The 12,949-nt window shown below is 44.2% G+C and overlaps 2 protein-coding genes across 17 annotated transcripts in view; one reads left to right on the top strand and one right to left on the bottom strand.

Annotated features, from left to right (window-relative positions):
* UNK (unk zinc finger) overlaps window positions 1-6,172 on the bottom strand; it is a 34,731-nt gene extending 28,559 nt beyond the window's left edge. For 3 of the 16 annotated variants that reach the window (XM_045888440.2, XM_045888441.2, XM_045888447.2), the window contains exon 1: window positions 344-563. In XM_045888440.2, the coding sequence (XP_045744396.1) occupies window positions 344-510 (167 nt within the window). In that variant the 5' untranslated portion in view covers window positions 511-563. The other 13 variants (XM_054510693.2, XM_045888445.3, XM_064583565.1 and 10 more) reach the window with 10 other exon arrangements.
* Window positions 6,173-9,521: 3,349 nt separating this feature from the next.
* Window positions 9,522-12,949, top strand: LOC123853759 (histone H3.3A). The gene is made up of 4 exons (XM_045888451.2): window positions 9,522-9,675; window positions 10,120-10,257; window positions 10,382-10,535; window positions 10,630-12,949. Exons 2-4 carry the CDS (start codon window positions 10,130-10,132, stop codon window positions 10,756-10,758), a joined length of 411 nt encoding a protein of 136 aa, XP_045744407.1. The 5' UTR covers window positions 9,522-9,675; window positions 10,120-10,129; the 3' UTR covers window positions 10,759-12,949.

Here is a 12,949-nt window from a genome sequence, read left to right as displayed (position 1 = left end):
CCTAGAACATGAGGGCGTTCACCTAGAACGGATACACAGGGACTAAGCCATTGAGAAGGCTGGAAAAGGGGCACCAAGGAGCTTTTCACAAACTACAGGCTTTTCCATACCAAATGATGCTGCCAAGCCCTGATAGGCCATATGAGCCTGATAGACTCTTAATGCACTGATTTTTTAAAAAATCCTTTTAAAAAAGTAATTGAGATGTAATTTATACAACACAAAAATCTCACCATTTTAAAGTGTACGTCTCAGTGGTTCTTAGTATATTCACCATGTTGGAGAATTACTGCCACTATCTAATTCCAGAACATTTCCATCACCCCAAAAATAAACCCCATACCTATTATCATATGCACTGATTTTACCCATACTTTCTCCGCAGATATCTCTGTGGCCCATGCAGTATTTTAAGATGGCTGGCTGGTGCGAGTCTACACAGTATCTATATGGTAAGAAAACAAGAAAGCTACATTGTCCAGAAGGATACTGAACCCAAATTCTTGGCATTTTTAGCAATTACACTAATGTAATTTTTATACATCGGCTAAGAATGGCAGAGAAACTTACATTCAACATCCATCTTCACTTAACACATTAGTGTGCCCCCAATTCATCCAAGATGTTAAAAGAAGGGAAGACAATCTACTAGGATTAGCCATAACTGTCCATAGTTGCAATTTCAAAACACAGAAGATGCAAATGTGGGAAAACCTCCTTTAGTATCAAGCATAGCTGGATTAAAAAAAAACAACAACAACAAAACGAAAAACTTAATCATTAAGTAAGTACTGCCCCGTTTGGGAAAATAATCCCTACACCAGTCCAGTATTTAAAGTAATGTAGCTTTAAATGCAACCTTACTTTTATCATTCTTGTGACACCTAGAGCCTCTCCTAATGAGAAAAATAACCTTTAGGCAAAGGTCTGGCAGGAAAGCCTGCAGATGTGTGGTGCTCAGGCTGCTGCAGGGCTCTCATTACCTAAGTGAGCTCATGGCTTCTAAGACACACAGGAAGGAGACCTCACCTTCAGGCATCAGGGTGTTGAAAGCGGGAGGAAGTAGGTCCACGAGGGTGTCTTGCTTTTGTGCACTTATCTGGGGTGCTATTTCCAGAGAAGGAGCTCCTTTATAGAGTGTGCCCAAGATGGATTTCTCTAAGTTGCTCTCAGAGTTGTCCAGCTGCCCTCACCAATAAGTCAGTCTTTGTAGGTTGATAGAAACCACCAGTCAAAGCAGATGCAAATGGATTGTGGGGAAGCCTTCTTTAGTATCTAACATAGCTGGATTAAAACAAAAAAACTTAACCATTAAGCAAATCTTCATTTTAATCATTACTTTCATAGCAAATATCAACTAGGTGCTACACTTGGTTCTACCCTTCCATGGGCACTTAATTATGAATGGGAGTTTTGTGGGCTTGAGTGAAGACCACAATGAGCTCTTAATTTTTGTCCGGTAAGAAATTAGTTCTACTTGGTAAACAAGTAAACAAGATCCAGAAATATTTATTGGTAATTTAACTCATGCTTGCTGACATTGCCTAGCAACACTTCCAGTGACTTCTGTTGTGCAACAAGCTGTACTCTAGTATAATGTATTTACAATTTTACTGCAATTTGCAATAATGATTTAAATACATTTTCATTTCCTGGATTTTCCAAAACACAGTCAGATGCAATCAAGTAAAGTTCATGACATATATACAATGTATAAATTAACAAATTTGCCTCAAAATAGTTATCTATGTAAGTAGTGCTACATTGTCCCTGTTTAAAGATGCCCAGGGAACAGTCCTAAGTTAAAAAATAATAATAATAATAACACTTGGCTAGATGAGGCTATAAAGCATTTATCCTCTACCTATAAGAAACCACCCAGTGGGGCGCCTGGGTGGCTCAGTCGTTAAGCGTCTGCCTTCGGCTCAGGTCATGATCCCAGGGTCCTGGGATCGAGCCCCGGCATCGGGCTCCCTGCTCCGCGGGAAGCCTGCTTCTCCCTCTCCCATTCCCCCTGCTTGTATTCCCTCTTTCGCTGTGTCTCTCTCTGTCAAATAAATAAAATCTTTAAAAAAAAAAAAAAAGAAAGAAACCACCCAGTGGCCAGTGAAACTCCAAAAAACCTTCACTAAACTAGAATTTCATTTTCCTTTACCCCAAGGGCATTAAGAGGACTGAGAATCAACTGCAAGTGAAAGAATCCAAAAATTATCTACTGTCTTTAAGGCTTACATCCTCTTATAGGGTCTAAATAATATGGCAGAAACCTGGATATTTTGGAAGGCAGGTTGTTTTTTTTTTTTGTGACCTTTCAACTATATACTTTTAATAATATAATTGCTATACAGTAAAAAACCCAAAGTTAGCTAAATTTGTAGACACATTTGGGAATGTAATTGCTCCAAAATTTCCCATTCTTAAATCTGTTTTTATAAAACTCTTCTAATACAAGATGGGACTTGTTCTGAAAACAGGTGGATTAAATTCAGTCTTTGTCAAATAAAAGTACAAATTACCTAGCAAGATGTGAGGTGGTTCTTGTACTGGAAGAGGACTAATACATGCACATTATCATTTTACTGCATGCTAATCAAATACTTGGAGCTGAATAAGAGGAAATTCTAATATAGCCATTTTCTAAAGGGTTGGATTCCTCAGGTCTAGCACAAGTGCCTACTATACCAATTAGCTAAAAGGATTATTTCAAAGTTTTTCTTAAAGCAAGATTATTCATGAGTTTAGGAAAAAAAAACCAACAAAATTATCATTCAAACTATGTTATGAATAATCCTCTTGGTTTAAGAAGAAGAGAGCTCAAATTCTAGGACTTTATTTGTGGGGCAAGAAGGCAAGCCTATGGGGCGCATGGGTGGCTCAGTTGGTTAAGCGACTGCCTTCGGCTCAGGTCATGATCCTGGAGTCCCGGGATCGAGTCCCACATCAGGCTCCCTGCTCAGCAGGGGGTCTGCTTCTCCCTCTGCCCTCTTCCCTCTCATGCTCTCTGTCTCTCATTCTCTCTCTCTCAAATAAATAAATAAAATCTTAAAAAAAAAAAAAAAGATTTTAAAAAAGGGGCGCCTGGGTGGCTCAGTCGTTAAGCGTCTGCCTTCGGCTCAGGTCATGATCGCAGGGTCCTGGGATCGAGCCCCACATCGGGCTCCCTGCTCAGCGGGAAGCCTGCTTCTCCCTCTCCCACTCCCCCTGCTTATGTTCCCTTTCTCGCTGTGCCTCTCTCTGTCAAATAAATAAATAAAATCTTAAAAAAAAAAAAAAAAAAAGAAGAAGGCAAGCCTCTGGAAAGGCAATATTTGTTTTTGGTGGATTCAACCAAGTTTGCCAAGACTGTCTGCCATTATGATGAGTGGCACTCAATTTTTAAACTTTTTTTAAAGTTTAAGTAATCTCTACACCCAGTGTGGGGCTCAAACTTACAACCTCAAGATCAAGAGTCACATGCTCTGCTGAGCCAGCCAGGTGCCCCAAGGGGCACTCAATTTTAACACATTTCTTCTGGATTATTGCAAAGGTTATTGCATATCACATAATCTCAGATAATATCAGGCACAAAAAACACACAAAGTTATTGTAATTCATGTACAAGTTTTAAAAAAGTAAAAAAAAAAAAATTAACCAGTAAAAAAATACATACCAAAAAAAAAAAAAAAGGTCTATATTTGTATTCCACAAAGGGATCTATGCAATATATAAGGCCACATTCAGACTGGTACAAATTCTGGAAATTCATGCTGCAAGTGAGAATTAAAAAAATGCTGGCCAGCTCAAAATTTTAAAGTAAACATTAAAATCAAAATAAAAATATTCCTGTGGTCTAACCTTCAAGGGTAACAAATGGGTTCACCTTAAAAAAAAAATCAGTGCCAGTAAGTGTACAAGTGCCATCATCTGTATCCTCAAACTCCCTGCGCTCCTAAGACCTGGGATGACAAGGCAATGAAGTTTTCCAAATCATCACAGCTTCTGAATGCCCATAAATCTACCAACGAAGAAAATGGATGTCTACCTCTTATTTCTGGAGATAAAAACATAAACCTATACACAAATGAACAGTTAACAGGATATAAAAAGATGGGAACACCTACAACCTCCAATCACCCAATCAAGCTTGGGCGTTCATCTACTTCTGTTGATAACTAAGCCAACTCAAGAGCCAAGACTGATTATTCTGCACTTACCCCACAAGCAAAGGAAAGACAGATTTTAAATAAGCATCAACAGGACAAAAACGCAGATGTTAACATTTACACAGATGCTGACTCGTTTCATCTGTCAATTCAAAATGGTAAGAAAACCCTTCTAATATAGATTCCATAGTCTGCTCAATGACAACACAACATAGAGGTTGCTGAAACATTACCCCAAGTATTATACGTATTTTACTGAAAAATAACCGAGCAACCAGATTATAAAGAAGTTCCCATTATGGGAAGTATGCAGATTTTCAAATCAAAACCATACTGCTGCTTGACCACACCATTCAACCGACCAGAATCCTCTAAGGTAAGATCATTTCACCAAAACCGGTGGAAGGATGGCAGAAAGAACTCCAGTGAGAAAGGACCCGCAAAGCAACGGCCACAATAGAAAAGTAACAGTTAACACAAGTCAGACTGTCGCCAAGGAAAAGCTTCAACTTATTTCAACCAATAGCAGGGAATCTCACAAAGAAACCAATAAGCTTCCTAAAACCCATGTCCCCCAATCCCAAACAGTTTCCCAACGGGGCTTACTTCGGTGAGTGACAAACAGGAGCTCCTCCTGTCTAGTTTCAGTTCCTTCTACTCCAATAGAGGCTTCCTGCTCTCGGCTCACCAGGCGGCATTACTGGGTGGCTCTTAAGGGTTGCAAGCCTCACGTCCACCTGGGGGGTCCTTCTAAACACGCGCAGCACCTGGGAGCCCCAAACGGATGGGAGGCGCTCAAAGAGCACGGGGGGGGGGGGGTGAAAATGGAATCCAACATCTTGCTTAACAGGAGGGCCCGCCTCTGCAGCTTTCCTTCTCCCGAGGCACCTAGCCCTAGGTGGTCCTTTAACGTGCTTGAAAGGACACGAGGAGGCGGCAAGGACCCACACTCAGACACACGCGGATTCCCAGGGAGGGGGTTTTCCAGCTACTGGATTCCTGCGGTGTGAGCGCGGGGCTCCCTCTGCCAGGGTACTTCGCTGGGCCTGGAGACACATTCGGACCCCATCGCCCTCGGGGTCCCCGACTCAAGCTGGGTCAGGTGTCCCAGCGAGTTCCAAGCGAGAGAGGCCTCCACAGACAACATACGGGCTTCAGGGACACAAAAGGCCTCCCGGGCAAGGAACCCGGGGCGCCTGACAGAACCTGGCGCCGTCCTTCGCAGCGGCTCTAAGGCTGGCCCCCGAGGCACCCATCCTGGCTCTGTGCTGGGCTTCTTATCGCCCCACAAGTGCCTGATACTGTGGTTTTACGGTCTGAGGAACAGTTAGGCCTCACAGGCCTGGCCTGAGATGTGCGCTCTCCGAACCCCGCACTGCCGCCTTCCCCACTCAGCGGCGGGGCCCGGCTTTCCCGCCCCACAGCCCGACCAGGGGTTGGTGGCAGACGGAGGCAGTTGGGACCGGCCCCAGCAGGTTGGAACCGGTCTGGGCCGGGCCGGAGGAGGAAGGGGGGGAGGGAGAGGCCGCCTCGCGCTCTCCCTGCGCGCGTGACTCACGCTGGCCGCTGACGTCAGGCGTGCGCGCGCGGCGGGGGGGGCTCTACGTACGTGTAGTGCTGCGGTTTCTCGGGCTGTGCCTGCAGCACCTGAGCGGTAGCGGCCGGGGGCGCCGAGGAAGCTGCGGAGCCGCCGGGCCCGGGGCCCTTCGACATGGTCCTGTCTTCCTGCCTCTTCGCCGCTCCCCTTTTATTATTCAGTCTGCGCGGTCCGCGCCGAGGATCCAGTGCGCCTGCGCCGCGCCACGAGAACGTGAAGACCCCCCGCACGGCCGCAAGGGTTGCTGGGAGTTGTGGTCCTCCGTTCGGCTGGAATTTTACCGTCGGCAGAGGGTGGCTGCCAAAGGAATGGACCACAATACCCAGGGATCCTTGCAGACGATGTCCCGGATGCTGAGGGCCCGCCACGGCTTGTGGGGATTGCAGTCCCGCCGCGTCCTCCTTCTTACTAGTGCGTTTCCAGTTTCTTAGGGGAGCTTTCCTTGGAACTGGAGCCTCTGGAGTAGAGAGGGCCCAGAGCTAGAGAGGCCCTAACGACTTATGTGAAACAGTCCAAGTGTAATTTCGCCACCAACAGTGTAGTAATTATCTCGCCGTCAGACTTGGTCGGTCTTGGGTTCAGTGCTGATGCCGGCCCCAGGAGTGCTTCAGAATCTGTATTGTCCGTTCTTAGCTCTGGGCCTTTGTGCTGCAGGCACCTGCAGTCCGCCAACATCCTCTTCATTCCTGCGGCCAGGCCAACTGGGGAGGCATGAAGGAAAGTCTGCCTACTGGAAGTCAGCTAAGAAATCTTTGCCAAAGTTGAGCTACACGACCAATACTCTGTTCCCGCGTCTTTGCGGAGGCGCTCCGTAAACCTTTACCAGCCCTGAAACCTGGAACCCCACGACTTGGGTCCCTTCCCAAATCGACACCTGGCCTGACCAACTTGTTTCCAGTGCACTAGGGGCCAAGGACGAATTTAATCTCCGTCTAGAACAGTCTCAGGTACACCGACGAGTTGCAGGGGAGTTGAGAAGCTTCGCACACTGTCCAGCAGCAGAGCCTCGGGTTGAGTCGGGGGTGCAATTTAAAATCCACTGCAGTTTCCTTCTCTGGACCTCAGCTGTTCTGTGTTTTCCGACCCCACTTCCCACTAGTAGGGCGAAGTTCTTCACTCTGTGGCTTTTGTCAAATAAGCCAATTCCCTCTTTACAAAGTTCTTTATAGATCTATTGACAGTTGTCATTTAGCTTTGTTTTCCATAATGAATCTATTTAAATCCCTTGTTTTTAAGAAGTTTATATTTGATTAGATAGGTTAACTAATGATTGTCACGTTAAGGAAAAACGTTCCCAATAACCTTAGGGGTGAGGGAGGGTGGGGTGAATGGAAAATTGTTAATGTTCAAGAATGACACATATTTTATTTAGTTCTGAGTAACCTCACATCAGAAGCCAAATTGTCTGCCTACAAAGTTGAGAAACTGGTATTTCCTAAACAGGCCAAATCAATTGTTTAACCACTAGGGGCGTGCGAAGATGAAAAATTCCAAAAGGACAAATAAAAGTTGTAGTTGTATTGGTTTAACCCTGTTATTAAATCCAAGTAATTGGTTTATATGTTATCCCCAAAATACCTGAGTGTGATTTGAATGAAGAAATATAGTCCATAGCACTAGGCTTTAAGAAAGCGTATACCATAAGCTTCAGGATGAGTGTGTACTGGTAAAATTGGGAGATGATATCATCCAAACTGTTTAACTTACAAAAGAGAAAACCGAAACTCAGAGAAGTAACTTGCACAGTTCCTCAGCAAGCCCATGGCAGAACAGGAACTAGGACGGGAGCCTACATGCTGCATCACATTCTACATTGTTTTGATTGTATAAACATTTTTAGTTCTTTCCCATTTCCTGTGTTGCCTTTCCTCTCCTGTGCCAATTTAGGAAGAAGAAAAACCCGCGTGACTGCCAAGTAAGAAGGATGAACTATTCCCACTAATCGTCCTTTAAGTAGATGAATGTAAATCTATACCTAGTTTCTGCTGGAGCAATTAGTTCTCCTCTAGTAATTAGCCAAACTGCAAAAAGAAAAACAAAACTGGAGTGTCTGTCCTCTGGAGGCTTGAGACAGACAGAATTCTGGATCTTTTAGAAAATCTTTGGAACTCAAAGGCATTGTTAACTTAGGAACCCATTTCTTCCCCAGGCCATTTGGGCAGTCAAAAATGTTAACAGGGTATTTTTCTGGTTACATCCCAGAACATTTGAGAGCCTTTTGTGTGTGATCTAACCAGTGCCCTGATTCTTAGCCTTACTCAAGTTCTGAGGACAGGGCAAGAGCCTCCATCTTGGTTTCTCAGCATCGCATGAATGAAAAAGAAAAAATTTCTCCCATACTGTAAACTTTGGGCAGAAGGCAGAAATTAAAGTTGACCAAATTATCACATAAAAGTTTAGGTATGTGATAATTAAATACAAATTGTGCCTGTTAAGATTGAGAGGGCTGAAATGAGAGGAATTTGATATCAGAGATTGGGTCAAAGACATTTTTACCGTAGCACCTTTTTCATATTGCTCATTTTCCCCCTCACTATTGATACTGAGAGCAGACCTTCCCTGTCACAAGTAAATTTTTGAGGTATTTGTATTTATGTACAATAAACATTTGAGTTGAAATTACATGTACATGGGTTTTGCTATTTTTTTTTATTTTGATAATTTAAAATATTCAGTGGAAAAAAATTCACTAAACCCAGAGTAGGAACTATGGAATAAAATGCACAAAGCTCTATTTCAATTTTCTGAGTTTTGTTTGGCTGGTCTTAAACTTTACCCTGCTTTGGTATTTTATATACCTGTATCAGCAGGAGAACTGAAAATTACAATTCCTCAAATACATTTATTTAGGCAAAGGTAGGGATTACCGTTTTTATACATTTGTCGTGTTTCTTAGAAGTAGTACCTACGAGAATATACCACTAAATACAAGGGCACATATTTAATTTTCTTTCATTTATTCTTTATGGACATGCAAATGCTGTCTTAGGACTATTTCCATTTTGGCTGTAATCATTTCATTCAGTTGAATTACATAATTCAAAAATATGTTGCTCAGTAGGCTACTTCTTTAAGCTATTGAAATCACAAAGTATTTTGTGATAGCCTAAGAACATACAAAACAGTACTTATAAAATCATATATTGACATATTTTTTTTGTGTCTACTATTTACCCCTACCTACACCACCAAACAAAAGAACTACTTTTTGGTTAAAATATATATGAGTGATATATAAAATACTTGGTAGTATAATATGATTTGCTGAATTCTAATTCTCTTTTACACTACATAACCATCAAAATGTGAAAGTAAATAGTCAAGGGAACACATTTAGTTTTACATTGGAAAATACGGACAAGAATTTCCTTTAAGTAACCTCTCCTCCTGCATTTTATTAGCGAGATGCGAATTTGGTCAGGTTCCTACCCACCCTGACCCTTAAGTCCTGATAGAGACCAATGCAATTCATTTGCATTGACTTTCTATTGTAGAGCTTTGGAACCAAGGGAAGGATCCAAACATAGCTTCATTTTATCCAATCAGAAGAGCTGCTTCGTGCTAATCTCTGATTCGCCCATTCCTCTTTGCATTCATCCAATCATCAGGCCACTTTAACAGCCAATCGGCGGCCTAGATGCCCACCAATCCGGGAGCGAGGCCGAAGCACGGCCTTTGTGTCGGGGATGTCAGCGCGTCGGCGAAAGCTCCCGCCAATAGAAAAAGTCGTTGGTGTATGCAAATTAGGCCTCTGTGACGCAGAGACGCAGCGTGAAGCGTGGGTATAAAAGCGAAGGCAAAGGGGGGGTTTGGAGCACAGAGCGGTTTGGTCGTTCGTTGGACGGTCTTCTTTTCTTTGCTCGGCGACTGCGGCTCTTCATTGGGCAGCAGGAGCGGCGTGGCGGTCGGAGAAGCGGTCTAAGACTTCGACATTGGGTAAGCGTTGGCAGGTTCGCTTGTGGTTCGAGACCCTGTCGGCCGTTGTTGCCGCGGGCCGCAGCCGTTGGAAGCGGAGTGCTGGCTGGTGCGGGCTGTTCGGGCCGCCGGCGTCGGGTGTGGGGCCGGGAGGTTTTCCCTTGGGGCTTCGTTCGGGAACCGCGTCTCCGCCTCCTTCCCGGTGGTGATTCAGAGGTCCCGACGCCGGGTTCCGGGCAAGCGGGGCCTCCGCCCGTCGAGGAGGGGAAGTGACTCCTCCCCGCGCCCCCCCTCCCGGGGGAGGCTGCTGCCGCTCCTCGCAGCCTGAGTCATTAGGGGAGGGGGAGGAGGCGGCGGCCCCGGGCCATCTGCCGCCGCGAAGAGGCGGGAGGGCAGGGGCACCGAGCCTGTCCCCCCTCCGGGGGGCGAGCGCCGCGGCCCCGGAGTCACGGATGTCTTCCTTAGGTAAAAGAAAATGGCTCGAACCAAGCAGACTGCCCGTAAATCCACGGGTGGGAAAGCGCCCCGCAAACAGCTGGCCACTAAAGCCGCCCGGAAAAGCGCCCCTTCTACCGGTGGGGTGAAAAAACCTCATCGCTACAGGTAGGCAAGGCGGCAGGAAAACCATGACGGGGCGGCCCGTGGCCCGCGTGGGAGCGCGTCCCGGGGCTGGCGCCGGGCGCTGGCCGCCCCCGGGTGTCCGCTTACACTGCCCTGCTCGCTGCAGGCCCGGGACCGTAGCGCTTCGGGAGATCCGTCGTTACCAGAAATCCACCGAGCTTCTGATCCGGAAGCTGCCTTTCCAGAGGTTGGTGAGGGAGATCGCCCAGGATTTCAAAACTGATCTGAGGTTTCAGAGCGCCGCCATTGGCGCGCTTCAGGTAAGGCGAGCACGGCTGTAGTAGGGTCGGAGGGCTCGTGCGTGGCTTCTCCTCCTCGACTAGAGTTTAATAGTGTGGCTCTTGTCCTCAACAGGAGGCCAGTGAAGCGTACCTGGTGGGTTTATTTGAAGATACTAATCTGTGTGCCATCCACGCTAAGAGAGTCACCATCATGCCCAAAGACATCCAGTTGGCTCGCCGGATACGGGGAGAGAGAGCTTAAGTGAAGGCAGTTTTTATGGTGTTTTGTAGTAAATTCTGTAAAATACTTTGGTTTAATTTGTGACTTTTTTTGTAAGAAATTGTTTATAATATGTTGCATTTGTACTTAAGTCATTCCATCTTTCACTCAGGATGAATGCGAAAAGTGACTGTTCACAGACCTCAGTGATGTGAGCACTGTGGCTCAGGAGTGACAAGTTGCTAATATGCAGAAGGGATGGGTGATATTTCTTGCTTCTCATGATGCATGTTTCTGTATGTTAATGACTTGTTGGGTAGCTATTAAGGTACTAGAATTGATAAATGTGTACAGGGTCCTTTTGCAATAAAACTGGTTATGACTTGATCCAAGTGTTTAACAATTGGGGCTGTTAAGTCTGACCATACATCACTGTGATAGAATGTGGGCTTTTTCAAGGGTGAAGATACAAGTCTTAACCACAGTGTAACTTACAGTTTCCTTAAAAAAGAAAAGAAAAAAAAAAAAGTAAACTTGGCAGCTATAGAATACACTATGTGCATTTATAATAGCTATTTTATATATTGTAGTGTCAACATTTTTAAATTAAATGTTTTACATTCACATGTGGTGGGGAGTCTTGTCATTAAGGTGTGTGTAATTTAAAGTCCAGTTGGTTTTCTCCTAACTAGACTGCACTTGTTTTCATAATAGTAAAATGCTTTGCAAATTATACCTTGCATAAGTCCTCATTCTACCACATGTTAACTAACCCTCTAGCTGATTAATGCAAACACTAATGGGGGGATTTTATTTATAAGGGCTCTAGACTATAATACAAGTTATTCACACCAGCATCATCTGTTATAATATTTAAACTAGTTAGTGCAGCTTTTCTTTGTGTAGTGGTTGTTCTCATAACTAGGTTGAGTTTTTCTCTACCAAGAGGAAACAATACCGAAGTTCTTTTCCTTGTGGAGTTTGTATTATAATAACCCTTAGAGTAAACTTGCTGTGGGGGAGGGGCACACAACTCCAGCTTCTTGAACCTCTGCCAGTTAAGATGGTGTCCAGTTAGGTTACATCTGATAACATGGTCCTGGGAAAATCACTTTATAGAGATGGCCTTCCAAGTGGTTTTAAAAATTATCTTTCTATTGAAATCTTTAGGTCAATTATGTATGTTGACTAAATTCACAAATAAACTTGTTTATTCAACTAAGTGTCAAAAACCTACATTGAATATACAAAGCTTAAATAGATACATTATCTTGATTCTTTGTATCCTGAAGTTTGAGCTTAGTTTATACCTGGTTTTGCTCGGTAGACAAAGGAACCATTTATACACAAAAGTAATACTTTCTTTGTACAAGTTATTTTAACACAAGTCCACAAGTATAGAACTCTGTTGGTCTAAGCTGCTTTTTTTTCAGTATAAAGCTAGTTTTCTTGATCAGTGATGGTCCGCTATATGCATAGGATCTAGATGTCAGCAAGACATGGGCACAAGAGCCACTGGTCATCAGACAAGCATTCTGGGTATTTGAAGCTGGTAGCTATAGAAAGATAGTTGTGCCCTAATAACGTAGCTTCTTTTTTTAAAAAAAAATTGTTTGGTTTCAAATTCAAGGGACTTAGGGAGAGAGGCAAGCTAGGATAGGTTTGATTCTTGGCAACTTAATGAGCCTTCATGAGGCATCAAAGGTGGAGTCTGATCTATAACGAACTGGTTTTCTAGAAGGTTCATCATAACTAGCTCTGGAACAGTGACTTCCCAGTTCTGATGATCTCAACATTGTGCTTCTGAAGGACATTGGTTTGATCCTGGACAGTGGAATGTGCTGTGGAGTACCTCCACAGTGTCTGAGTACGAGTAGACTTTCACTATGGTGATGTCAGTTTGTTGAGTTTACTAGTTGTGATAACCCAAGTGGGGTGAAACTTGAACCTTCTACCCCAGCCCATCTTCTCTACATACTGATGTAGAGGCTTATGGATTTTACTGGGCAGCTGGGAATCTGCTGCTTTAAATAGTGCAGCTTGTGCTTCCAGACTTTGAGCATACTTAACCCAGAAGGCAAAAATATCTTTCGGTTCTAGGAAGCTGCCCACACAGGATAACCCTGGGTTTAGATGATGGGACACTCTGTAAGGAGAAAAAAGCTGGAGCTGATGAAGGTATCCTGTGCCCTTGATGGATGAGACAAAAATAAAGTTTTTGAAGTTGAGACTA

Source organism: Mirounga angustirostris, unplaced genomic scaffold (assembly GCF_029215605.1).
Source record: "Mirounga angustirostris isolate CCGP_5_RB_7025 unplaced genomic scaffold, mMirAng1.0.hap1 SCAF_17, whole genome shotgun sequence".
Taxonomy (NCBI): domain Eukaryota; kingdom Metazoa; phylum Chordata; class Mammalia; order Carnivora; family Phocidae; genus Mirounga; species Mirounga angustirostris.
The sequence above is the reverse complement of the archived record's forward strand: the minus strand, read 5'-3'. Positions and strand labels throughout refer to the sequence as shown.